General features: G+C 39.3%; 1 protein-coding gene across 1 annotated transcript in view; it reads right to left on the bottom strand.

The window, feature by feature from the left end:
- ACBD6 (acyl-CoA binding domain containing 6) overlaps positions 1 to 27,453 on the bottom strand; it is a 146,672-nt gene that overhangs the window by 71,107 nt on the left and 48,112 nt on the right. The window contains exons 5-6 of the mRNA XM_089515913.1: positions 18,713 to 18,818; positions 1,136 to 1,225 (exon numbers count right to left, since the gene is read on the bottom strand). Coding sequence (XP_089372039.1) covers positions 1,136 to 1,225; positions 18,713 to 18,818 — 196 coding nt within the window. The remainder of the gene's footprint in view (positions 1 to 1,135; positions 1,226 to 18,712; positions 18,819 to 27,453) is intronic.

Here is a 27,453-nt window from a genome sequence, read left to right as displayed (position 1 = left end):
TTATAACCATTATTAACCTTTTGTGACAGGCTCAAAATAATCTGGTTAGAAAACTGCTATACATTAAAAAGGTGGGGTGCAAGGGTTTTTAAAGGATTGTGATTTCTTCCAACTTCTTTCCTAAATGTAAAAGTTACAACTGGAATATTTTTGTTGTTTTCCAAAAACTCAAACAAGTGCAAAAACATGAAATTCCAAGGACTGTTATTATGGTATACTATGTTGAAAATATATCTAAGAATCAAGTGATATGGTGCAGAGGCAGAAATGCTCTCCAACTATGGTACATCTATTCTAAGAACAGCATTAAATTCAGAACAAAAAACAAACACTTCACCAACTGATACTGGTAGCTTATTTATAAAAAAAAGTCTCATCCAACATGATGACAATGGTAACAACAATGATTAATTCATTAAGCACTCATATCAACTATATGATTATACAGAGCAGCAATATGCTGCACATTATACTGTACAGTGTGCCAGCGTCATACCTGGCTGCGCTTTATGCAGCTTTCAGCACACGCTAAAAGCTGCATGGGGAGGAAGGGGTGGCACATCCCATAGGGACTAATGGGGCGTGTGTTCATGGCACACGCGCACGCCGCCGCATGCAAAAGCCCCATTCATTTAAATGGGGCTTGAGCATACGCAGAAATTGCATTACGCAGGGGAGTCTGGAACGGATCCCCCACGTAAAGCAAGGGTGCACTGTATAATGAAACTAACTATAAAAATGAGATTTGAAGGCAGAGTAACAGACTAGGATTCAGCCTAAGTAAGTTTCCTTCCTCATGAAACTAGTGTGATGGTTCCCAAAACAGAGTCAATTATTTTGTATATCAGAAAAGAAATTCAAGACTAGATAAAATCTTCATCCTCCTCCTTTCCTTTTGTACCAACAGATTTAGACTCTATACCTACTAAGAATACCCTGTTCTGCTCCTCCATCCTGTGGTACATAGTGGTGCCACTAAAATAAAATCTTAAATAATATAGCAATTAAGTTAAAATGAAAGAATAAAATTATCATCGTAACAGAATCCTGAAGAGAACTGTAAAAATACCTCAGCTGCTGCAACTGAAAAAAATATTCATTTATCTGCTTTTCTTTGAAATGGCCATGTTCCTACCTGGCTGTTAACATCAGCTGTGTGTTGTAGCAGTACTGAGGCTAGTTCCTTGTGTCCTCTGTCACATGCCCAGTGCAGCAGAGCTCTGCCCTAAAATATCAAGCAAAGAACAATGTTAGACAGGAATTCTGTAGCACATTCGACACTACTCGCTAGAATAGGGCTTGCACTCTTAACAACACAACTGCTTTTCTGAATCAGGCCAATATGTCCATATAATGAAGCATTTCTTTCCAAAAGCAGGTTGCCTTTATCTTCTGAAAAAAACAAAAGTAAGGCACAGACAGAGAAATCATCATGACTGGCTCCACCATCTAGCTCCATATAATTATCGTGGTTACCAGCTAGTCATACCATTTTCCCATCCTCAATCAATTTAATGCTATAGACTGAATTCCATCAATTAATTACATATTGGAGAATACCGCACTGTTATAGAACGGTTATTCCACTTTTACTACTATGGCTACCCTCTGTGGCATTCTAGGGTTTGTAGTATAGTGAGGCACTAGAACTCTCTGGCTGAGAATTCCAAATACCCCTCCCTAAACTGCAAATCCCAGGATTCCATAGGAGGACAGCCATAGCAGTTAAAGTGAAGTAATAGCGCTGTAACAGTCCAATACTGTTTTAATTTGTCCTGCTTAGTATAGTGAGTTAACAAGAATGAACCACTATATCAGAATTGACTAAAACAACGATTTTTAAATAAAAAAAATAGACTTTTTACTTATATCCAATTTTTAAAAATTTAAATCAGATCTGAAATTTTTCATAAAACAATTAACAAAAGACTCTAAACCTAAAACATATTATGAATACTAATTATACAACTTCTAATTAACTAATATGACCATGTTAACACTAGTTTATGGATATAGAAGTAAACCTAACAAGTCTTATTTTGTAGATGAGCACATGTAGTGCTACCTGTCTTTCATTCTCTCTCTACCTTGCTTTGCGCAAAGACAGAAAAAGTCAGTGAATAAAGAATTTGGAGAGTAGATCTGAACAAGGAGAAGGAGTCTGAAAATAAAATATTTCAAACCACTGTTCTTCACAAAGCCATTGAAAGACCACAAAGCATCTACAGTGGTACTCAACTACACAAGGAACTGTACTTGGTAAGAGGGAAAAGCTGGAAGTTCCAGCAGATACAGAGAAATACCTTCCATTGGCACAAGGCTCTTCCCAGTATAACATGATATATTAGCCAGCAATTCTGAGTGCAATTCCACACAGCTTCTTTTTAACAGATCTTATGCTCAAATCAATACATATTTAAAAACTGAAATTATCCATTTAGTATCCAGGCAAATAAAATGATATATGGCATTATCAAATCCAAAGGGAAATGTATTACATGAATCAGAGTAGTTTTCAAAGAAGTAGTCATATTAGTCTCAGGCAGCATAAAAATGAAGAGGGAAAGGGGGAGGGAAAAACAGAAATGTGGTAGCACCTTTTTTTCACATGAGCTTTCATGGATATAAACTCACTTCTTTGGATGCAGTACCAAGAGGTATTATGGCCTCAAGCATAAATCATAATTATACATTTGTGGGATTGAATGTAATAGCATCTTACTGGCTGCATAGGATGTATTACTGCTTTTGTTTGCTTAACACTAATAGAGAACTAGAGGAAACAAAATAATTTTGTCTGTTTTATTAATAATGATTTCTTCTAAGAGGACCATCTCCCATGTTCTTACTAAACATATTGTGGGACCAAGACAAAGCTCTGCTCCAAGGATGTCAAAATTTAGGAAGGCATATATAAGGAGATATGCATTATAAACTGTGCAGGAATATATACCGGTTGCCAATGAAGCTTTTGCAACATAGGAGATAAATGTTCTCTTTAATCATCCCTAGTAAGCAGTTGAGCTCAGCGGCAACGTTTTGGACCCACTGAAGTTTCTTAACTTTTTCCAAAGCCAACGAGTTAAGAGTGTGTTAATAATCTAAATAAGAGATAACTATGGCATGTGTCACTATGGCCAGACAAGTTATTTCCAGGAATGGATAGCACTGCCACACTAGCTTCAACTGTGTAAACACAATCCTGGCCACTGTTGAAACTTATGATCCAGTTCAGGTATATCCATGCTATGAACCTGAGATATTGAAAGGAGCATAACCTCATCCACTCAGACAAAGTGGATCCTCCTGTTGTCATTACGAACAAATGTCCTTTTCCCAGGGCCAGCACAGCCACAACGGGATATAATGGTTAATTTATCACATTGGAGACTCACAAATCAGACTTTTGAATCTAGGACTTAGTTTTGTTCTGATGCCCAGATATAATTCGTTTGACACACGTATTGATCTTTTTCATCTAATTAGACTTCTCAGTTTAAAGGATACGTTTGGGTACCATCCATCTCCTTCCTGCATCTTTTGTCCTTATTCCTCTTTCATACCTATAACATGTAATTCCTTCATGAAAGTATTCCAAAGATTGATTGAAAAGGCCATGTGAGAAATAGGAACAGACTCCAATTAGGACATGGCATAATCCTTTGGAAGAGGCGGGGTAAAAATTATTGTTGTTGTTTTTGTTGTTATTATTATTATCTTTCTACACAGGATCAGAGAATCCTTGATTCTTTATTCAATTACCAATCCACTGTCATTATTTCAGCAGACAAAGGGGTGCAATAGTCCTTATGGACAAAGATACTTATGTATATGAGATCCGAGTGTTATACTCCCATTCCACATGACCACATTAAACATATTTTATCTATCATTAGAGCATGCGTAAGAGATGCCATGATTTGGGGCATGATTGAGGAACGAACTACAAAATTTCTTCAGAATCACTTTCCACATGTCCATTTTTTACATGTTACCGAAGATCCATAAACCTACATCCATGAGGGTTAAATGCTACCTTAGACTTTTTTTTACAGATACTACCCTGTATCTCGTATTGTTAGGGGGATTTCACTGTTTCAAGGGAATACTACAGAACTTACTTTGTTGGTATTGCTCCAATTTGATTTAGTAGTAAGTAGGATATGTAAGTAATTTATAAAATAATTTTTGTATGGTATTTACTATAGATAGATATATGTCAGAGTTATTTGCATTGTTTGTCACACAGAGTACGTAAGAAATTACTCTAAAGAAGACTAGTAATTAGTATTCTGAAGAAGACTGCATTTTGAAAGAGGGGTTTTGGACCAGTCACCTGTCAGTTTCAGTCAGGCCATACATGTCTTTAATATGTATTATTGTCCTGCAACTGATTGTTAAACTTCTATTTAGATGTATACACCCTTAACTTTTGTGAACTTCAGTCAAGCCATATATGTCTTGAAAATAAGTTATTGTTATGCATTGTCAAGTTTCACTTTGTTTTATATGCCTTCAACATATGTTATTGACATGTACATGATTGTTGTGTTTTCACTTGTGTATTACTGGATATTAATACAGTTCCTATCCTATTTCTTGCTTGAGTCAGATCTGTAATTATTTTTCTTTCCTGCAGTCTGGTACTCTGTGGCAATCTTGAGAGGAGCATAACCTCACCCAGTACAAACCTTTATTTCTACACAGCAAACTTAATACATTGTATGACAGCACTACTGAAATGTAGCCTATCTAAGGCCTAGTTTAGGGATTTTGACTTCTCATTACCATTATTCCCAGATGCACTGAAGTCATGTATCTCATTCTGCAAACAACTTCAATATATTGAGCACAAGCAGACAATGGACTTGCTCAAATTATCTGGCCAACTATATGGAGGAATACAGATTTTAACTTGCATTCCAAAATTGCTGTACAACAATCCGTACACTGAATTGACAAGATTAAATAATGAGTGGTTTGCACTACCTGAAAGGGGAGCTACAAGTTAGGAACCAACTGTAGGAAGAGTTACTATAATATGAATTACTATAATTAGCAAAGCACTTATTCATTAGCCTTATGTTCAAAAGACCTCATGCTTAATGAATGAATTGTAAAGCCAACCTGCTGCACCAACTTCATCAAAGCTTAAGCATAGCTAGCTTTAATTGGATGGAGACAAATCCACACATCTGCCAAGCAAACTGAAAATAACTAGAATGAGGGGTAGAGACCCTGACCCAAGGCTTTATTTACTGTCCAGCCCTCCAGACTCTCCTGCCAGGTCCCTCTGTTCTACAGGCCCTGCAATACCTTCTACCTGCACTGCTGTTATTTTCTTTCTGCACAGTTGAGGTAGATCATAAGCCTCCCCATCATATGATTTCTTCATGCATTACTCTACAGGAATTAACAGATTGATAGGAAAACAGTAGCAAAGGAAAACGGACAGCAGAGTTTTGATTTTCAGCTGAACTGTGAGAGTCTGCAGATCTCCACTGCTCAGCTGATTTCCAGTGCTCAGCTAAGCAGAACCAGAGAGACTAATGGGAGATGATGTTAAACTCCTCCTTCTCTATTATCTGCCTCATCCTCATTGCTGAGGTGATCATTGGGAAAAGCGGGCAATGGGTTTTCAAAAATCCTATTACTCAGCAGAACAACAGGATTTGCCCCACCTGCTCAGTTGTTATCTGACAAGCTGATGAGTAGTGTAAGGGGAAACCATGGAGGGACATTTACATTCACACATCCTAACTGGATCAATGGGTTAGTAATGGGAAGAAAAGGGGCAGTGCACATAGAGAGAATGATGATGTGAAATGTATCCCAGTCTAGTACATAGGAATCATAGGATCACAGAGCTGGAGGAGACCACAAGGGCCATCTAGTCCAGCCCCCTATCATGCAGGAACTCACAATCAAAGCACCCTTGAGAGATGTCCATCCAGCCTCTGTTTAAAGCAGTGGTTCCCAGTCTGTGGGTCGGGACCCCTTTGGGGGTCGAACGACCCTTTCACAGGGGTCGCCTAAGACCATTGGAAAACACATATTTGTATGTAGCAATGAAAATAATTGTATGGTTGAGGGTCACTACAACATGAGGAACTGTACTAAAGGGACCTGGCATTAGGAAGGTTGAGAACCACCGGTTTAAAGACCTCCAAAGAAGGAGACTCCAACATTCTCCAAGGGACTGTGTTCCACTGTTGAACAGCTCTTACTGTCAGGAAGTTCCTCCTAATGTTTTCTTCCAAATCTCTTTTGTTTTCTGCAAATAGCATGGTCAGGGTATTACTAAAGGCACACTCCATTAGCTACAACAGAGGTTACAATCATCCTAAGTCCCCAAAGAGAACAGAGAGCCCATATTCACCTGAAAAGACACACAAGCAACATTGAGTGCCAATATATCAGGCCTTGTGCATTACAGAAGAGCTGAACCTGTTTCAGACCATCACTAGCTGAGGTTGCCAGACATACAAGTATGTGAAGTCCTGTGGATCATTTCCAACAAATCCTCTTAACTGGACCCTGCTTCTCTGACCTTTATCATCCCTTCTGTTTCACCTAGTTAAGCCTATGCTTCCCCATCCCCACTGAGAACTTCATCTTAAGCACATTTCCATGCTCATGAGCACTACATTTCAAAATAGTCTGCATTTCTTTCCAAAACATTAAGCCTTATTTGTCAGTTTTATAAAGGCATCACCTGGTTTAGTGTCAGTTTACCACATCACAAATTTCTAGCCTGCAAGGAAGATTTTTATGTACGTGGCAGAAGATAACATTTGAAGCACCTAAACCAATTCCCTTTCAGAAAGACAGCCAATAATAGATTATTTTGGGTGCAAAAATACTCTCTCAGACTCCTTGCATTAAGTTCTTCATCTCACGATCTGATCCAAGAAGTCATTGATTTTGTAACATTTTTTTTACTGGTGCATTAGTTAACCCTGAATTAGAATGGGCTTTGGCAACAACTCTACAAAAACAGGTAGCATCCATTTTAACACTATCTAAACTGAAACAGTGTAGAATGTAACATAATTATTAAAAACTAAAATGATGTAAAATTAATTCACTGAGTTAGTGATGAATAAATCAGGTTTTACTTACAAAGACATTTATTGTATTGCTTATCCTAGATATCAGAAACCATTGAGGGGCACAATCATGAAACTCTTACTCTGCTATAACAACTCCAAGTTCTGGTGAAATTCCACCAGCTAAGCAGCCCACTGGTTCTTTTTTTAGCCAGACTTATGCATAAATGGTTCTAGTCCTTCCATGGCAATAAGGACATTGTGGTCTTGTGTTCGACTCTCTAAGTCTTTCAACATACTGTACCAGTAGTTCCTTCGTTTCTCTTCTGACTGCAATTCCTGCTTGGCATCTTGGACAGTAGTGTCTCAATACAAAACTACAACTAGAGATTTGAAGGCTTAGAAAAAAATCCAGAAAAATTTGGGAAAAAAGGGAGAGATCCTTTTTCTCTTTCCAAAGCTATCCTCCCATTATTATTATTACTATCTATGTGATTTTTTTAAGAATAAAAAATACAGTATTTATGAAAAAATAATCATCTTTCCTCAGCATTATTTCTAAAATCTACAGTCGGCCCTTCCTATCCATGAGGGTTCCATTCCAGACCTCACTGCCAATGCAAATATCCATGGGACCTTAAGTCCTGTTAGTTTTAATGGGGGCGCACAGTTGCATGCATGCACCACCATTTGGGAGTAGGTGCTCCAATCCACAGAGGAAAAGCTGGTAGTTAGGGCAGGCTGACTGTATGTAACATATAGACGTCAAGGCAATCCTATGTACATTAACTCACACCATTACAATCCCTAGTCTTTATTTCCTTTCACAGTTCCTTTTAAAGACATGAGTGCTTTATATCAGTATGGCACTGCAAAGGAATAGAAGAAAGAAGATAATTTTCTCTGCTTTATTAATATTAATGGTATCTTCTATTTTATTTTAAGTGGAAGAGGTTTGCCTCATCTTCATAAACTATGAAACAAAGCAGTTCCTTATAGTTCAAGTGTTCCTAACAGGATTGAGTACCTCTATTTTAACAACAACAACAAAAAGGTAAAAAAGAAAGTAAATTCAATTTATATTTTCTGAATATGCTGTATTTTTAATATATCAAGCATAATTTTATGTCAAATTCAGCTATAAACGATCTATTTGATATCCCCAAAGTAACAGTGATTTTCAAACTGGAAGGAGTGCTAATATTGTATTTCCCTTTTTCTTCTGCAAACATCTGTATTTTCCTGCCCAACAAGGGGGAGGTTTTTCCCCTTGGCGTTTCAAAATTTCCAGACATTTTACACTGCTAGTTAAAACGCAAGAAAGCATGCCAGGAACTGTGGTATTCACAACTAAGTTGACGTACCATTCTGTTGAGGAGGCCATGTTACCTGCACCAATCTTCATTTTGTTGTTATTCATGTGTCTTGAAGTTATTCCCAACTTATGGTGACCTTAAGGCAATCCTATTACAGTTTTTCTGAGGTAGAAAGTGTGTGACTTGCCCAAGGTCATCCAGTGGATTTCCATGGCTGAGTGGGGATTCTAACCCTGGTCTCCTGAGTCCTAGTCTAATGTTCAACCATTTTGCCACGCTGGCTCCTCCAGTCTTCATTAGCTATAGATTTTGCACTGACAGTCTAAAAGAACTGGGACAGTTTTACCTAGGACTCCCAAACTATCCTTCTCTACTAAGAATAATAACTTGAACTCAAAGCAGCAAGATGCACATAAACACACCTCTGAAACAATGATTGTCTTTTTAGAAAACACACATACACACACACAAAAGATGCTTTGACTGCAGAATGAATTCACATCTGTTGTTGCTGCTATTGTTGTTAACTATCATAAGGACAATTATGAATGAGAGACATCCAAGACACCCCTATCATCAACAGCCCTGCTCAGGCCTTGCAGACTTAGGGCCATGGCTTCCTTGATTGACTCTATCCATCTGGAATGTGGTCTTCCTCATTCCTATTGCCTTCTACCTTACCAAGCATTATTGTCTTTTCTACTGAGTCCTGTCTTCTCATGAGATAGCCAAGGTACAACAGTCTCAGTTTAGTCATCTTGGCTTCTAGGGAGAGTTCAGGCTTGATTTGCTCTAGGATTTGCCCATTTATTTGTCTTTTTAGCAATCCATGGTATCCAACTCTTCTTCAGCACACATTTCAAATGAGTTTATTTTCTTCCTAATGCTTTTCTTCACTGTCCAGCTTTCACAACCATACATATAAATGAGAAACAAGATGACACAGACAATCCTAAATTTAGTATCCAATAATATATCTTGACATTTCAGAATCTTTTCTAGTTTCTTCTTGAATGCCCTTCCTAGCCCTAGTCTTCCAATTTCTTGACAGCAGTGTCCACTCTGATTAATGACGGAGCCTAAGTATGGAAAATCTTAAAACCATTTCAATGTCTACATCATCTAATTAAAAGTTATGTAAATTAACTGTAGTTATTAGTTTTGTTTTCTTAATGTTCAAATATAAACCTGACAATGTTGTGGAACACTCATTTCTTTAAGAGCAATCCATATTTTTTCACGATGTACACAATCAAAGGCTTTGCTATAATTTACAAAGCTCAGGCTGATTTTCTTCTAGGGTTTTTTTTTTTTTTTGGCGTGCCATTATCCAATATATGTTTGTAATATGATCCTAAGCGCCTCTTCCATTTCTGAAACCCAGTTTGGAGAACTAGCATTTCTCATTCCATATAGTATAAACATTGCAATACGGAAGAACGTCCACATAGAATGTAAAGATAATGTAAAAAATAGTTTTGCACTATTAAGCCAAAAACATTCAAAGGGGGTTTGCTGTGCTTATTTTTGTGCAGTAGCAAACAAAGAGGAGACAATCTCCACATGCTTTAAGATGGTCAACTGTTTATTCTGTGTTTAAAAAGCCCAACACATTTCAGCCACACTAGGCCTTCCTCAGGGACTGAAAACAAATATTAAATACACTTCAGATATAATATTTAAAAACACAGGAGAACACTTATCAAACTGTGATACAAAATGTCCATATGTAGTTCTAAACAAAGTTACACATAGCCATCAAAAGAAATCACTGGAGTTGTGAACATTCTCCAAAATATAGGACCATAGAGATAAAGGGAATAGACATTGCAACATTTCTGTATACAGTCGCCCCTCTGTTTTTGCAGACATGAAGTCTGCGTCCCTCGCCAGTTTGCGGGCAGCAAATGAAGGGGGACAAAATGGGGCATACACGGCCATTCAAGTCAATGGGGCTTGAGTATAGGTGAATTTCCATTTTTGAGGGGGGGGGGTCTGGAACAGATCCCCGCGAAAATGGAGGAGTGACTGTCTATTCATATTCTAGATGACCTTGAGAAGGCATAACCAATTATATGTCTTGGGATGGCACATAGGGACATATGATGCAATCTCTCCAGACAGTTGCTCATTCTATTCATGTCATCATATTACAATCATATCCATACATATGTCCTAATATATATTACATTCAAATTAGATTGCAGGTCCAAAATTCATTTAAATCTGCAGGCACCAAGGATTTCAATCTTAGAATCCATTCTCTCTCTCTTTTCTTTAAAATATATTCTTTATTATTATAAATTCTTTGTATTACCCCAAACCAGCAGAGCTGTAGAACGTTGTATTTGACCAACTAAGGGAGCTCCCACTCTTCTATTTTTTTAAATTTAGAGGGGTGTTCCCCTATTCTATGTTTTATCTGTCTTGTGGTCCTCCCCATATAAAGTTTCTTGCATGTACACTGAATAGCACAGATCACAAAATTAGTACTGCATGTGTTAATGTGGGATAGTTGATATCACTGTTGGTTGTTGCAATTTAAAAATTCTGTCAATTTAGTGGTGTGGATGCAAATGTGCAATGACCACATGGATGGTGTCCTATTGGTTTAGACAGACCCATTCTCAGCAGTATGTCTTAAGGTTTTACAATCAGCATGCATAACAAAGTCAGCAATGTTTTTGGTTCTTTTAAATGAAATTGTTGGTTTTCACATCCTGGAATGTTATCTAACAGATGCCACTATTAATGCAGAGCATTCTGTATATTCTTGGTGATATGATTAAATGTCAGAGTGCAGTGTAGGCGATTAGTTTGTGGTCTATGTTGTTTTTTAACAGTTCCAGGATTTTCTCTGCCCCATCTAGGATTCGCCCCTTTTCGCTGGCTGCCCCTCACTCCTGGAACCTTCTTCCCCCGTGAGCAAGAGCCATCACTTCTTTAACCAGCTTCAAAACGGAGCTGAAGACCATCCTGTTCAGAGAAGTGTTCCCAGGCATTGCATGATTGTCACTTGCTATTTGATGTTCTTTTTTGTTGTCTGTTTTATTGGACCATTTTCTGTATTGCTATGTATTTTATATGTATTATCCTATTATTTCTTAGATTGTACGCCATAGGCAGGTTTACTCTTTTATATTTATTGTTTTTATGTACAGCGCTGTGCAAATCTACAGCGCTATATAAATAAATAAATAATAATAATAATAATATTTTTCTTAGAACCAAACTGTTTCAGGTTACATCAATCCGTGCTGAGTGCAGTCTACTCACTGGTTTCTAGTTACCCCAATAGGGCCCATGATTCTGTGGTATGAAATGATACCCCCATTCTCCCAACAATGGAGTAATCCTCCCTCTTTCTAATATTAGTAGATATGTAGCAAGAAATTCTATAAAATGCTTCCTCCTAATTTTGCAGGGATATTTTCCTTTCCCTTTCTCACCACTTCAGGCTGCATGAGAAACAGATATCTTTACATGAGGTCAAATATTATAGGTCACCTTGTTCCACCCTCTTCTTTGCCAGGGAGACAATGCCACTCCTGGCAAAAAATAAAAATAAAAAATGCCCTATTAGCATTGTCTCAGGACATAAGCCAAACGAGACAAGTTATATTACAGAATAAAATAGCTACAGACTACATGTTAGCATCCAAGGAGAGGGGTGTCTCTGATAAGATCCAAATGCTGAATATTGTATATGTGAATGGTGCCACACACATACTTGAGATGAATGTACATGTTATACAAGAAGCCATACAAAATGCTAAAATAAAAATGGATTGAGTTTCAATTCTTTGAACTGAAAAGAGAGAGAAATAAAGGGGAATATAACATGGCTTTCCCATCAGTACACAGACGATACTAACTGAAAGAAAGAAATTGGCAACATGAGCTTTCGAAGACTTCAGTCTACTTCCTCAGATGCACTTGTTCCAAATCTTCCAGAATGGCTCCCGGTCGGCAAAGAGGCAAGGCTGCATACTATCACCCTATTTATTCAATCTGATGCAGAAAGCATTGTATGCACAGCAGGTTTAGACTCAGAGGAAGGAGGAATCTAAATTGGAGGAACATCAACAACCTAAAGATATGCAGATGACACAATACTACTATGAAACGCCAACAAAGATCTGGAGCAATTACTGAAGAAGGTCAAGGAGAAAAGTGCCAAGGTTCGATTAATGCTGAATATTTAAAAAACAAAACAAAAATAATTACCATAGAAGTGCTACAGGAATTCAGCTCAGACAAAGAAAAAATAGAAATAGTCAAAGAGTTCCTATACCTTAGAGCAAACATTGAGTAGAACAGAGACTTGCAGTCACAAAATTACAAGGCTAGGATTGGGAAGGGTAGCTATGAAAGAACTGGACAAGATCCTAAAAAGTAAAATATACAACTGATCACTAAAGTAAGGATTGTCCAAGCCATTGTATTCCAAATCACCATGTATGGATGTGAGAGCTGGACAGTGAAGAAAGCAGATAGAAAGAAAATACTCATTTGAGATGTGGTGCTGGAGAAGAGTGCTGAGGATACCATGGGCAACCAAGAAGACAAAGAAATGGGTTCAATAATAGATCAAGCCTGAACTCTCCCTGGAAGCCAGGATGACTAAATTGAGGCTGTCATACTTTGGCCACATCAGGGGAAGGCATGACTCAATTAGAAAAGACAATAAAGTTGGGAAAGGTACAGGGCAACAGCAAGAGAGGGAGATCACATGTAAGATGGTTGGATTCAATCAGAGAGGCCTGCGAGACCTGAGCAGAGCAGTGGAGGACAGGGAGTCTTGGAGAAGTTTCATCCATGGACACCATGAGTCAAGGTCTACTTGAGGGCAGTTAACAACAATAGCAACATAGCTTCACTTTGACTTTTGCTTAAGGTGCTGTAAGTTTCAACATAATAATATTTGTCATGGCTGATAGGGAACTCTGCCAGAAACTATAAGCGAAGGTTATATCCAGCATATCTTGGTCTTTCCTGGAAAAGTAGTGCAGGGTCTTCCTGATTAAATCAGTTGCTCACGCAAAAGAAAACTTTAGATGGCCAGCTTGATAATTGGCCTGATAGATAACCAATATAGTTTGAAATGCATACCTTGGTGGAAAATTACCTCAACAAATGCACAATGTATGAGAGGCTTCCCAGACCTTCTGAAAACTGTATTAGGATGTACAAGCCACTGGTTAAGGGTTCGTGTTTTGTACAGTAGCCTGGCTATCAAAATGTAAAACAGAAATGCATTTATTTTAATAAAGATTCTTGATTCCCCAACTTGGCCTACTGACTGGCAAATTCCTTAACAAAGGGCACTATATTCTGTGCTGGATACATTAATATTCTGCACTAGGAAACACACTTTGTGCTAACAAAAGCTAAGCGGACAGATTTCTATATATTTTGCAAGTTATTTCCAGGACTGTTCAAATCCTGCTAGTAAAGCGGTAAAGCCAAATGTAGTCCAATGAAATAATCATGCTCTCATCTACTAGAACTCAGGTTTGCAATCTCACCGAATTCAGAAAATTTCAGCAATTATTATTGGCATACTTTCTAGCATATCTTCCCAGCCATAAAAACATGTTCTGAAAAAATGGCAAATGCTGTGATTTGCAGGAATCTGATGTTTGGTCTTAGTACAACACTGTGCTAATTTGCTTTTCTTTCACAGAAGTATAACATACAGCTTTGCCTATAATATATACATGATGCCTGTTACTATTTTGTTCTTATGCCCATGGAGAGTATGTTTGAATTGCCTGAGAGAATGTTTCTTAAGCTCTCAAAGATCTGGAATAAAAATGCATAAATCTAATCCCGGTACAGTGACCCTGCCTATTAAATCTTCCAAGCCTCACTTTTGTTAGCTGCTGCCAGCTTGGCCAGCTTCTATGGCAGTTTTTCAAGTGATCAGCACATAAATTTTGCTTTGCAGCATGTCATAGCTCTAGTCACAAACAAAGCAAATGGGAGGCTGAGAAAAGGGCTGCTTCTCTTTCAGAGCACGGAAGCAATGCGTTACAGTACCATAATAATACATGTAACTTTGCAAAGTAACAATGTTAACAGCACTGTTACTTCTCAAAAGTAATTCGGGCAAAGTTGTTAATTCTTAAGTGTAACCAATAATGTTTACTCTTTAAAGGTTATTTTTGAGGGGCCTTTTCGAAATTGTTTTGAATATTCTTTTCATTTTTACAATGTATTTTAACTTTCCATGTACCAGGTACAATTTACTTCCCCAGTAAATTTTTGTGATGCAAAATTGAGACAAAAACAGTTATAATGCTGCATGCTGTAGTCTTTTCACCTGAACAATTGTAAACCGATTGGCCTAAATTTCAGCCACTTACCATGCACCAATTTCTTTTGCTCTTTTTTTGTCTCTCTCAAACAGAAAACAATGCCCCCCCCCCCAAAAAAAAAAAATACAAAAGATCTGGGTTTTTGGCCACTGCAATATATTTTGTCCCAATCAATGCAATGTGTTCAGCCCCAAAATGTACCATGTTGTTTTTGGTGAACAAAAGAAAACAGGCATTGTGTGCTGTGGTTGTAAGTACATCGGCCCAGTTGGCGAAAACTGGAATAACATTTGGTGGTGGTGAGAAGACACTGGAATTCTTATTAGCAGTCCTAATCACAAAGCTAATCCTCATCCTAATCTTAAATGTATTGGAATTCTCAGTGGATTTGGCAAACGCCTAACAATTCACACACTCCATCCCCCCCAATGCACAATGACTAAGAAAAATGAAAAATGAATGAAAAAGAATGAATTGAATTAGTACAAAGTACAGTGTGCCCACGTTATACACGGGCGCGCTTTACGCGGTCTTGAGTGTACGTGCTCAAGCCGTGGGGCGCACACAGGGTGTGCGCCGGGCGGCACATCCTATTCAAATGAATGGGCGCGCATGCGCGCCGCACCACCACACACAAGCCCCATTGTTTCCAATGGGGCTTGAGCATAGGTGGAATTCGCCTTACGCAGCGGGGTCCGGAACGGATCCCCCACGTAAGGCAAGGGCGGACTGTAATCCAACAAGTCGTTTCATTTTTGCAGTAACCAACAATAAACTCTTAGCTCTTTAAAAATAGCAAATACTTTAAAAATCAATGTTTGAAGTGCTCTGCAGTCTTCAAACATGTCTATGTATGGACAGAAAATATATAGGCACTGATGTTAATTAAAACCAAAGGCACAGCTAAAATTAATGAAAGTCCCATTTAGTAGAAGAATAATACGGTATATTTAGAATTTGTGCTTAAACAAAATTGTGACTTTTAAATGTTTATAAATAGTTCAGTTTTATGTTATCTCATGTCACTGAGTTCAATGAGGCTTGCCTCAAAGTAAATGTGCATAAGACAGCATGTAGCACAGATTTCTAAAATCAGAATGACTATTTAGCTTTATATAGCGTATCTCAGTGTTTCCTAAATTTTCAATGTTTTCTAGAAGAAGTGGGGGATAACCTGGTTCCCACTGGTTTTATTCCAGTCATTTCATATCTTTGCCTCTCAGTCTCCCCAAGAATCTTGCCCTATATAGGGAGAAGGTGAACCTTCCCTCCACCCATATCTAGTACAATCAAATTATACACAATGTTAACATTATTTGTGGCTATGCTGTTTCTATACTCTGTCAACTGACCAAAATAATACTAGAATGAATGAATGCAGAGAAGAGCCGAGGAGATGGGATACAACCATGCAGCCAGTTTGACAAAGAACACTGACTGAATTAGAGAGCACTAAGATCATGGAACAATCCAGAATGAAGAGCAGAAGAACCAAAGACTTGAAAAATTATAAAAGCAAAAGTCTCAAGGAACAGAGCCTGATTATTATATCTTAGAGAAGCATGAGGCTTGCAGTGAATCCATCAGCTAAAGAATTTATTATCATTCTGGAAGCAAATACATTGGAAGGTACTGCGAGCCCAGCAGTCACTAAAGTGACATTTTCTTAGTTCATTACTACACAAGTTAGAAAGTTAAAACTGATCACAAACCAAACCTCAAGTGACAACTTATACAAATATCTTTGGTGGCAAAACAACCTGTGGCCACTAAGAGTACCGAGAAATAAAAACCAAACAATATCACTGCAGAAGCTCTTAAACAGCACACAGATGTTTCAGTTCACTTCATTGAGAATGAAGGTTTCTAGCTCTGAATTTTAAAACTTCCTCCCCTGCTTCAGCAAATTAATTCATATGAATTCCTGATTAAAAATAAAAGGCCATGCCATCAGCATTCAGAACCCCAGCCGGGACTGTCATGGCTCAGAGGGCAGAAATCTGCTTAGAGATACAAGAGAACCCAACTGAATTTGTGGCGTCTCAGTCTATGAATGTGTAAGCACTTCATCTGTTCGCTACAACACAATGTGCTAGGAGCCTACATAGCAACAGACCAAGAGCAGGACAAGCAAGCAGCATAGCATACAAGAGCAGAAGCCAGCATAGCACACAGGTTTTATTTTGTCAGGCCATATATACATTTACTTTTTCAGCAAGGTCTAATGTTTTTAAAAAGAAAACTCTGTAAATATGCTGAATATTTCTTAACAGTGCTATAGAATTATTAAATCACCCTCCTCCAACTGTTACAGAAGAAAAAGAGAACTTAAAAATGTTTGATCTAGTTTTACATCCAATGAACAAAATTCATTTCCCCATGTTCAGCTCTGTATCATTCTAAAGCAAGTAGAATAAAGACATTACAGTGCATAAATTACATCGTTAAGCTTTTACTTCTCAAAAATCAGAAACTACAAAAGCATGACAAAAATGAAGCTTTTTCACACCATGATACACTCTTGGAACCATAAACTGCTGTACCTCTTTGACCAAGCACAGAGAAACGGAAAGAGGTACGGCACACAGCAGTCTGCAGTATTTCAGATCAACAGGTGATATAATATAGAGTTCTATATAACAAATTTTACTGGAGTAAAGCTGACATTTTAGTACTAAAACAAAACTCCTCAGATGAAACGTAAAGGAACTGCTCCACTTCTGAAAGAAGCATGAACATCCTTTTGGCCATTAGCTGCCATTCAATCATTTCTAAAGCCTCAAATGTCATACTGGCAATATAACTCCTGTTGAAGCCAAGAAGCAATAGAATACCCCTTATAAAGCATGTCATTTGTATGAAATACATCCTACACAGGCCAGGCTAATTCTACCCACACCAGCAAAATCATATTCATAACTTTTTCCCTTACTAGTTCATGGTGAGCTGATGCACAGATGAAAAGATAGCAAAAGGACCTCAAATATGGTGCATTTAATAAATTAAAATTCAGTTTGAGAAGCCATAACCCAATGAAAAACAAGGTAGAGTCTCCCTTATCCAAAATGATTGAGATCCTAAGTGTTTTGGATTTGTTGTTGTTGTTGTTTGTGTCAGCTAGAAAAATCAGCAGTAGCAGAAAACATCATAAACCATTCTGGGCATAAATTGCTGTTTACAAACACTGAAATTCTGGACCATGCCAACAACTATCAGGTCAGAATGCACAGGGAAGCCATTGAAATCCATAAACACTTGGACAACTTCAACAGGAAAGAAGAAAATTTTGAAGTAAACAAAGTTTGGCCTCCAGTTCTGAAAAACACCAAAATAAAGACCCAGTAAATATAAATGAAAACCACCCAGGGTAAGTAGAGTTTCCCAGCAGACCATGGATCATTAAATAAATAGACACCCTGAGGCCTTGCCATTCAACAACAGAACAATACACATATACATCGCTTCCTCTCAACCAACATTTTATATCTACTCCTCTCTCTTCCACGCCAGCATTCTCTGAAGAGGACAGCCACAGCTGCTGGCGAAATGTCAGGAATAAACTCTTCCAGAATACAGCCTCATAGCCCGAAAAACCCACAAAAAATAGGCTTGAAGGCAGACAGATGATCCACTGAAAATTTACAGGGACATTGGATCAGAATGTTCTCCTGTACTTGACCTTTTAAAATGAACTGAATAATTAGTATTCATGCAAGAGAACTTCTCAATGCATTCTGCCCCATGTTAATTAGTGGAAAGAAAATGCCATTTGGTTTTTCTACAATAAGAACCAGAATATCTCAGGTCAGTTTTATTACCATATTCTAAAGTCCAAGTCAAACCATGTATCAAATACTTATTGCATAGGAGTTGCAGAGCTGGGCTATTCTTCTTTCAGTAACAGATGTCTGGTCAAACACACTGAAACAGAGATATAGCAGCTGCAAGGAAGGATTAGAGAAATGAGGGGACATTAATTTGACATACCAGCCTTTAAGACTGATTAATCCCTCCCCTGGCCCAATACCTTCTCATCTTTCATATTCACATCCACTTTTTTTGATCGGATGGCTTTGGTTACATGGTTAATGTTGTTTTCTCTGCAGTAGTCAAATATATTCTTATCTTCCTCCCTAAGAAGAAATTAAAGGGGGGGGGGGGGGGAGAGAATGTATACAGTTACTGAACAATGTATACAAGTTACACAAATATGAGACACCAGCTTTTTCAGCAACTCAATCATTTCAGCATTACTGTTAGCAACAAATTTTCACTGTTTAGACTACAAATAGCACAATTCTGTTTGGTATACATCCTGCATCATAGATCATTTAAACAATATCCTGGAAACCAACCTCCGACAAGGAATGAAGTGAACCAACACAAACCAGTTTAAGCCAGGAAGTAAAAGATATAGTAGTTTCTCATACTAATTGATTAATTGATTTCTTTAAGAAATGTATTTATTATCTTTCAAAATATGAGGCTTGCCAAATACCTAAAACAAATCCTCTTTCCACTTCCTATTGCCACCCAGTGATCTTGGCAAGATTAGAGTATCTCCTCCCACAATTATAATGATCAAGACAGCTATTTTACAGCACAGAAACTGGCTGCAGAGCTGGGCAGCAAGAGAAAGTGCATGGTGCTGCTCCCTAGGACATTTGCAGCTAGGTGGCATGCTCACTTGAGTACTTGTCGCTCTTTTTTCCAGCTGCAGAGAAAACTTGAAATCTCAGGAACAGTAGTTGATATGAAGATGGAAAAAGGTGGTGTAAAGACTCCAAAAAACAAAGCCTTCTTACCACTATGTACCAAGCAGCAAGAGAGACTTTCTGGAGCTGTCTGCAAAGGTACAGTGGGCCCTTGGTATCCACTGGGATTTGGTTCAAAAACCCTCCGTGAATAACAAAATCTGTGGATGTTCAAGTCCCATTAAATACAATGGCATAATAAAATGGTGTCCCTTATATAAAATGAAGGTTTGCTTTTGGGAATCTATACATGTTAAAATATTTTCAAACCGTAAATGCTTGAATCTGTGGATAAAAAATCCATGGATATGGAGGGCTGATTATATAGCTCAGTTTCAGATATTACCTGAAAACATGGGAAATGGGAAATTAAACACTGTTTGGTGGGGTGTTGCAATGTAAACATATTAGAAATCGTCTTAACAGGCTATGTAAACTGGCAAATCAAAATTATAGTATCTCTTAAACTTCAGAGGTTGTTCCTTGAGAACAAAAAGAGTGAAGTTTTGTGACACTGAGTACTGAAAAGACTACAAATGCTGAGCATATAAAAATATTTTTAGGACTTCCAGGTTGCCAGAGAGCTGTGCCAGTTGCTTCCATGGGACCTTTGTGGTGATGCGAGAGAGAGAGAGAGAGAGAGAGAGAGAGAGAGAGAGAGAGAGAGAGAGAAATATATGCAACAGCAAGATCTATATCGTTTGACAGAAGCACAAAAGGAACCTTTAAATCGACTGATCACTTTGGAAGAAGTATATTCCACAACTGATTTGGTAAAATCAGGGAAGACTTTAGGGATGTATATTATGAGAAGTTTAAATATGAATTAGCTCTTCATCTAAAAAGAATATTTAATTTAAGTTTGATTGAAAAAGAAATTTCAGTTCCTGGAAGCAATTGACAATATCTTTAATATTGAAAGAAGGAAGAGATGGAACTGAAGTTGGTAATTATAAATCATTATTGAACAATGTCTACAAATTATTTGCTTCAATCCTAACTAGCAGGATAAAAGTGATATTACAGGATTATATTTATGAAGATCAATGTGAATTTTTGCCTAAAAAACAACTGAGAAATTATTTAAAGTATGTTTTAGAAATTATTGAAATGGTAAACACAAGAAAAAACAGGTTGCCTTGATTTTTTTAGATGCTGAAAAGTTTTTGATAACTGAAATTGGGGTTTTTTATTTGCATTATTGGAAAAGGTGGATTTTGGATATAATTTTAATTCTTGGATTAAGACAATTTATAAACATCAATCAGCAAGAATTTATATTAATGGACAATTGACGGAGAGCTGTGAGATACAGAAGAGCCTGAGAAAAGGATGACCACTTTATGCATTGTTGTTTATTTTGACATTAGAGACTTTATTAAGAATGATAAGAAAGAAAAAATATTGAAGGACTGATAATGAAGCAGGGCACAATAAAGCAGAGCATTTGCTAATGATGGCATGGTAATACTAGAAGACGAAATAGGTAACAGGAGGAAGCCACGGAGCTGGTTAAAATATGGTTTGTTTTGAGGAGGAGAGTATTGGAGGTTAGCCAGGGATGGTGCTGGGGTAGACCCACACCAGGGATTTGAGAGAAGGGGAGCCGGGTGTGGAGAAAAGCCCAGACCAACCTTGGCTGGAGAACAAGAGTAATAGTGACGGTGGCAGTCTGAGGTGGTAGTGGTAGTAGTGGGAGACAAAAGATGGCTGGAGAGGGCACTTGGGTGATTTAATGGGACCCACACAAAAGAAGCACCACCTGGGCCTGGCAATGTAGTGATGAGGCCAGTGTGGGGAGCTTGAGAAAAGCAAGAGGGATGAACCAGAGGAGACATGTTAAATGAAGGCGAGGTGGCAATGAGAGGCAGAGGAGGGAGGGAAAACAAGTAATGGCTGGGTTCCTTCTCTCCTGCCATGCCCACTGTGAGAGAAACCTAGCTCAAAAACAGCTGCAAGCCGGGGGGGGGGGGTAGTGTGTGTCAGTGTATCCAGCCTCCACTGGACCTCAAACTTTCCCCCCTGTCTCTTTTCTACTTTGCTTTCAGCTTGCATCAAAACATTCTGAGGGGTGTGACTGAGTCACAGAATCTTAAGAGCTGCAAGGGTAGCAGTTATTGACTTCCATGTACACAAGTCCATTTTCTTGAACAGTGCTTCATGATCCATGTTTTCAAGGAGCAGAGTTATTGACTTCCATGTGCACAAGTCCTTTTTTGGACAGTGCTTTGTGATCCCTCGCATCCTCCAGTGGAGAAGAACCCAAAGGGAAATGGTGAAGGGTCTGGAAACCATACCTTATGAGGAAAGACTTAAGGAGCTGGGTATATTTAGCCTGGAGAAGAGAAGGTTAAGGGATGATATGATAGCCCTGTTTAAGTATTTGAAGGGGTGTCACATTGAGGATGGAGCAAGCTTGTTTTCCGCTGCTCCAGAGAAAGAAAATGGAAAAATAGATGCAAGCTACAAGAAAAGAGATTCCATCTCAACATTAGGAGGAACCTCCTGACAGTAAGCGCTGTTCAACAGTGGAACACACTCCCTTGGAGTGTAGTGGAGTCTCCCTCCTTGGAGGTCTTTAAATAGAGGCTGGATCTGTCGGGGATGCCTTGATTGTGAGTTCCTGTATGGCAGGGGGGTTAGTCTGGATGGCCCTTGTGTTCTCTTCCAACTCTGTGATTCTATAAAGATTAAATTACTGAAACTCTGCTCCACAGAAGCAATTCTAAGATTCTATGATTTTATACCCATCGTAACGTTTTGGTGGAGAGGGAAGATTTGAGGTCTAGTAGAGGCAGCCTCGAAATAAGGAGGCAGAATCATGGTGCCAAGGTGGGAAAGAAAAATGTTATTATTGGGAAAATCTCTCTATATATTGAACTTTGAAATTCTTAGGTTTGGGAAGTGGGACGCCAATTATTTTTAGTATGACTTCTGTTTAATTGGTTTGTGTTGATCATTTTTTGTGTTATTGTTTTTTGTGTCATTGGTTAATTTTTTAGGAGCTGGGGCTATTGGTGGGAAAGGAGCAGCATGAATGAAGGGGGGCCTTAAGATAGTCACAGTTTTTCCAGGGATACTGCACCCCCAATCCTTGCAAAAGTTAAGGGCCAACTGTACATGTTAGTCTAGAAGGGGAGAGAAAGAAGAATATGGGAAATTGGCGGCAGTGATGGTATGTAGGCTGGGATTCGTGGAGAGAAAAAACCTGGCAAAGTAAGGTAGCTCTATTTTGCATAGTCAATAGTGTGCCTCACAGGGACGTAGCTAGGATTTTAGGAAGGGGGGGTCTAGACTAAGTGCCACCATTATAATGGGGCTTGGGTGTGGTGGCGCAGCAGCACACACCATTCTTTTTTCTAATGGAAGGGGGGGTCCGGACCCCAAGAACCGCCCCCTTGGCTACGTCCCTGTGCCTCCCTCAATCTGCTCCCTCAGTCCTTCCCTCACCCGACAGCTTATCTGGGGCCATGTTTGTAGATGGTTTCTTGGGGACCTCCAGCGGGCCTGTGCTTCTGGGAGTGAGAGAGTCGAGAGAGCAGATCTTCCAAAAGCAACCCAAAAAAATCCTCATGGCTTGAAGTGTACAGGAGGCAGGCTCTAGGGCCTTTTTAACAGCCTCAGCTTCTTCTTCCTTTCTCCCCAACCTCAACTCCAGTTCCAGCATTGACCTGCCTCACCTGGAATACTGTGTCCAGTTCTGGGCACCACAATTCTAAAAGGATGTTGACAAGCTGGAGTGTGTCCAGAGGAGGGAGAACAAAATGGTGAAGGGTCTGGAAACTATGCCTTATGAGGGGAGACTTAGGGAGCTGGGTATGTTTAGTCTGGAGAAGAGGCAGTAAAGAGGGGATATGATAGCCCTGTTTCAATATTTCAAAGGGTATCATATTCAGGATGGAGCAAGACTGTTTTCTGCTGCTCCAGAGAATAGGACCCAGCACAACGGATGCACGTTACAGGAAAAGAGATTCCAGCTCAACATTAAGAGGAACTTCCTGACAGTAAGAGCTGTTTGACAGTGGCACACATTGCCTCGGAGTGTGATAGAATCTCTTTCTTTGGAAGTTTTTAAGCAGAGGCTGGATGGCCATCTGTCAGGGGTAGGTGCTTTGATTCTGAGTTCCTGAATGGCAGGGAGTTGGACTGGATAGCTCTTGTGGTCTCTTTCCAACTCTATGATTATATTATTCTACTACCCAAATTGTTAAGGTTAATGTTTTTATTTAATTTTCTCAAGTTATACTCAGGCATATATAATAATAAACCACTATGGCTGTTAAGATTCTTCACAGTTTGTGAAAAACAACTGCAAAGTAGCTTGATTGTCAAGCAAAAGAGCTAGGCAAGTCTAGTTTTGTTCTTGAAGTATCATCATTTAAACCAGGTCTGCACTGAATACTAAACCAAAATTTTAAAGGCTACCTATCTCAACACATCCCATGGTCAGGACAGCACTCAGTCATCATTTCCCAGCATCCTGATGCTTAATACCTCAAAAACCCTATAGCTGGGGTGGCAGCTGCTGAAGTAACTATGATGATGGAGCTCAGTTGCTGTAGCTACATTTTGTGTGGAAACTAAAAGTGGTTTTTAAAAAACTTGAGCCAAGATCCTGATGATGCAGGAAACTGATGATGCAGGATTTTCGCCCAGGTTTTCAAAAAGCCACTTTTCAGTTTCAACACAAAAGGATTCAAATATTGAGGTTATTGCATCTTCCATAAGAAATGCAAAATTTAAGTGATAATGTTAATGTTACAGCTTTGAGAATACTGGCTCTCCACAAACAACTACAACAACCCTGCACTCAAGCATTTGGGTACTGAAATAAGAGTGAGAAACGCAGAGCAAGTGGGATGTCACTTATGCAGTTTTGTTACTCTTTCAGCTAAGCTTTATGTGCTTAATGAATTATGATTCAGTCTTCAGAACTCAGAGGTTTCTTCTCCTTCCCTTCTGCTAAGGAAGCACTTTTAAAATGAAAGTGCTGATACTGGACTCCTGAAGCAAAGGGGGAAAAAAGCCAAGACACAGTTCTCCTTAAGGTACAGCCTCTGCACAGACTCAAATTCTCTCCTGGGTATATATACATTTTAATTTAATTTACAGTACAATGCATGACCACTCAGGAATAAGTCATAAGAAGTCAATTTTCAGTTTTTATTCCCAGGTACAGAATGTGTACCGAGGTTGTACAGAAAGTAGAGAAGTTACGGGAATGATACTGTTTCACACCACAAGTACTGTGTATACTCATTTATAAGTCTAGAAATTTTGGTCAAAAAATTGACCCCAAAAAATCTGGGTTGAAAGGAGCCATCCCCTTTCTCTGAAGAGAGTGGTAAAAGGTGAAAGCTTAGTCCATCCTGGAAGCACCAAAAAGAAGCATGGATCCCCTCTACTCTCTCATCCATTCAGCCTTTAGGATGAGCACAAACATATGCCTGACAGAATTTTCTAAGTTCTTTGGCATCATTTTCCTTTGTATCATCCTTTATATCCTTTGTTACATGGCCCTAAATTTTACCCTCAACTTACCCATGGATAATATCAAAATCCATAATTTTGGCCCCCAAACCTGCCCTTGACTTATACATGAGGTCGACTTATAGTTGAATATATACAGTATACAACTTACATATTTGAATTCTTTTTTGCCTTAAAATAAATAATAAAAACCCTCTCTGCATATAGGAAACAGCCACAACAAAGAGAAGACTAAAACCCTGATACATAAACTATGTTCATACCCTTTCTTCTGAGGTTCCTTGGTTCCAGAACAAAAGAGCAATATAATAATAATAATTAATAATTTGTTTTATTTATATACCGCTATTCCAAAGATCATAGCGGTGAACAGCAAGTAAGCTAATTAGCAAGTAAGCTAATTTGCCCCCAACAGTCTGGGTACTCATTTTAGCGACCTCGGAAGGATGCAAGCCTGAGTCGAGCTTGGGCCCTTTTGCTGGTCTTGAACTTGCAACCTTGTGGTTTTGAGTGAATGGCTGCAGTACAGGCATTTAACCACTGCGCCACCAGGGGTGCTTTTATATTTACAGTCAGCCCTTCTTATACACAGATTTTTTATACACGGATTCAAGTATTCACGGTTTGAAAATGTTCAAAAAAAGTATAAATTTCAAATATCAAACCTTGATTTTCCATTTTTTAAGGGACACCATTTTGCTAAGTCATTATATTTAATGGGTCTTGAGCATACATGGATTTTGTTATCCACAGAGGATCTTGCAACCAAACCCGAGCATATAACAAGGGTCCACTATATTATGTAGTTTCAAAGCAGTGACTGGAAAGTGAAGAAGCTGTGTGGCCTGGTGAGAAGTAGTTACTAAAGTCCTGGTAGATCTTCACAAGTGCCTCCCTGACTGACTCTAAATGTTAAAGATGTCATTGTATCTTAGGTAAAGGAAAGCACTTTAGGGACAGCAGCTAAGAAAGAGTTACTCTAATTGAGCCATACCAGTGTTGGCACACTGTGTGGTCATGCTAATTGTACTCATCTTAAGAAATCTTTAATCCTTTAGGTTGGATTTTTGCTCGTTAACAGGGCTGATCCTGGGGCTGGTACTAGAGCTCTTGCTGGTATTGGTACTGCCTCTGATGGTAAGGAGAATACCAAAAGTGTTGGCTTCCAAACTGGCAGCAAGGATGGGATTGGAAGGATACAGAGGGCATACCATGCTTCCGCGATCCCGCCTTCATCTTGTAGCAGATGTTGAGCTTCTCATCTGTCTCTTTGTTGAAAGGTACGTCCTCCATTAGGACTCTGGCCTGAGGTGTAAGATCGGAGGCTCGGAGCAAAGCATACGTTCAGAGCACCACAGAAGCAGAGAGCACCTCGGAGGAACAGTCAGCAGTGTGGTGGGCCAATGTAATCTGTGGAGCCCCAATGGTGTGTGCCTCTGACTGGAGAGCCAAGGCTAGGGTTTTTTTGTCGTTCCATGAGATGTTGAATGTATGCTCCCATGCAAGCCGAATAATTCGCGACCTTGAGATCCAAAACTGAGGCTGCATAACATTTCTTGGCTAGACCGTCCAGTTTCTTGCCCTCCTTATCAACTGGAGAAGTGGCGGTTTTAGGGGTAAATGCCAGCTGAGAGCCCTCCACTATAGCTGAATTCGGCTTGGGGTGTTCAAAAAGCCACAAGGAAAGTGATGGAGAAATCCAATACAGGTTCTTTGGTGCAGCTGCAAGGAAGGATTAGAGAAATGAGGGGACATTAATTTGACATACCAGCCTTTAATGGTGGCTGGAGTATCCCAGGAGCGCTTCGCAATTCTCTCAAGAGAAGGGAGAGACGCAATGGAGGGTGCTGTAGGTACCCTACTGTAGACATGGCATTCAACAGAATCGTCAGTATTAACGTGGGTCACCTCGATTTCGAGGGCACTGGCCATCCTGAAAATTAGTTCAGCAAAATTCTTGATGTTGTTCATCGGAGAAGCAGGGCCATGCTCTACCAAGGTCTGGAGGGAAGCAGGCCTATCGTTATCCGAGGCCAGAGTGAATGACCATACCAACCTGGGGGAGTGACCATGGAACAGGCCTGTTTTCCAGGGACTCTCTTCAAGGTGGAACAGGTGGAAGAGACTGAGAAGCAGCTCTGTGGACTTGGGCCTTCATGGTAATAGTAATTAGAGAGACCAGGAGAGGCATTGGTGGTGGAGACCCTTAAACATTGTAGATGGCGAAGCTGACTGGGGCCCAGGTATCCAAAGTGTGGTGGACAGATTTGTCAGCTCCTGTTTCCAAGACCAGGTGGACGGTCTGATGTCTAGGAGGAGTTGTAGCTCAGTCCCAAGCGTGCTGGGCCCTAAGAGAGTGGTCCAGATTCGGAGTAAGAACTGGCAAGTCCTCATCCTGGACATCTCCCTCAGACTCGGACCCGACGTCGACCTGTATCTGAGAAGAGGACTCTGTAGGAGGAGCCCCGAGAGTGGAAGATGGGGAAGACTCGGCTGGTTTGGTCCTGACATCCTTCTGGGATGA

The sequence above is a fragment of the Sceloporus occidentalis genome, unplaced genomic scaffold (assembly GCF_023333645.1).
Source record: "Sceloporus occidentalis isolate IW3139 unplaced genomic scaffold, rSceOcc1.0.p SCAF_3, whole genome shotgun sequence".
Classification (NCBI taxonomy): Eukaryota; Metazoa; Chordata; class Lepidosauria; order Squamata; family Phrynosomatidae; genus Sceloporus; species Sceloporus occidentalis.
This window is presented reverse-complemented; position numbering and strand designations above follow the sequence as displayed.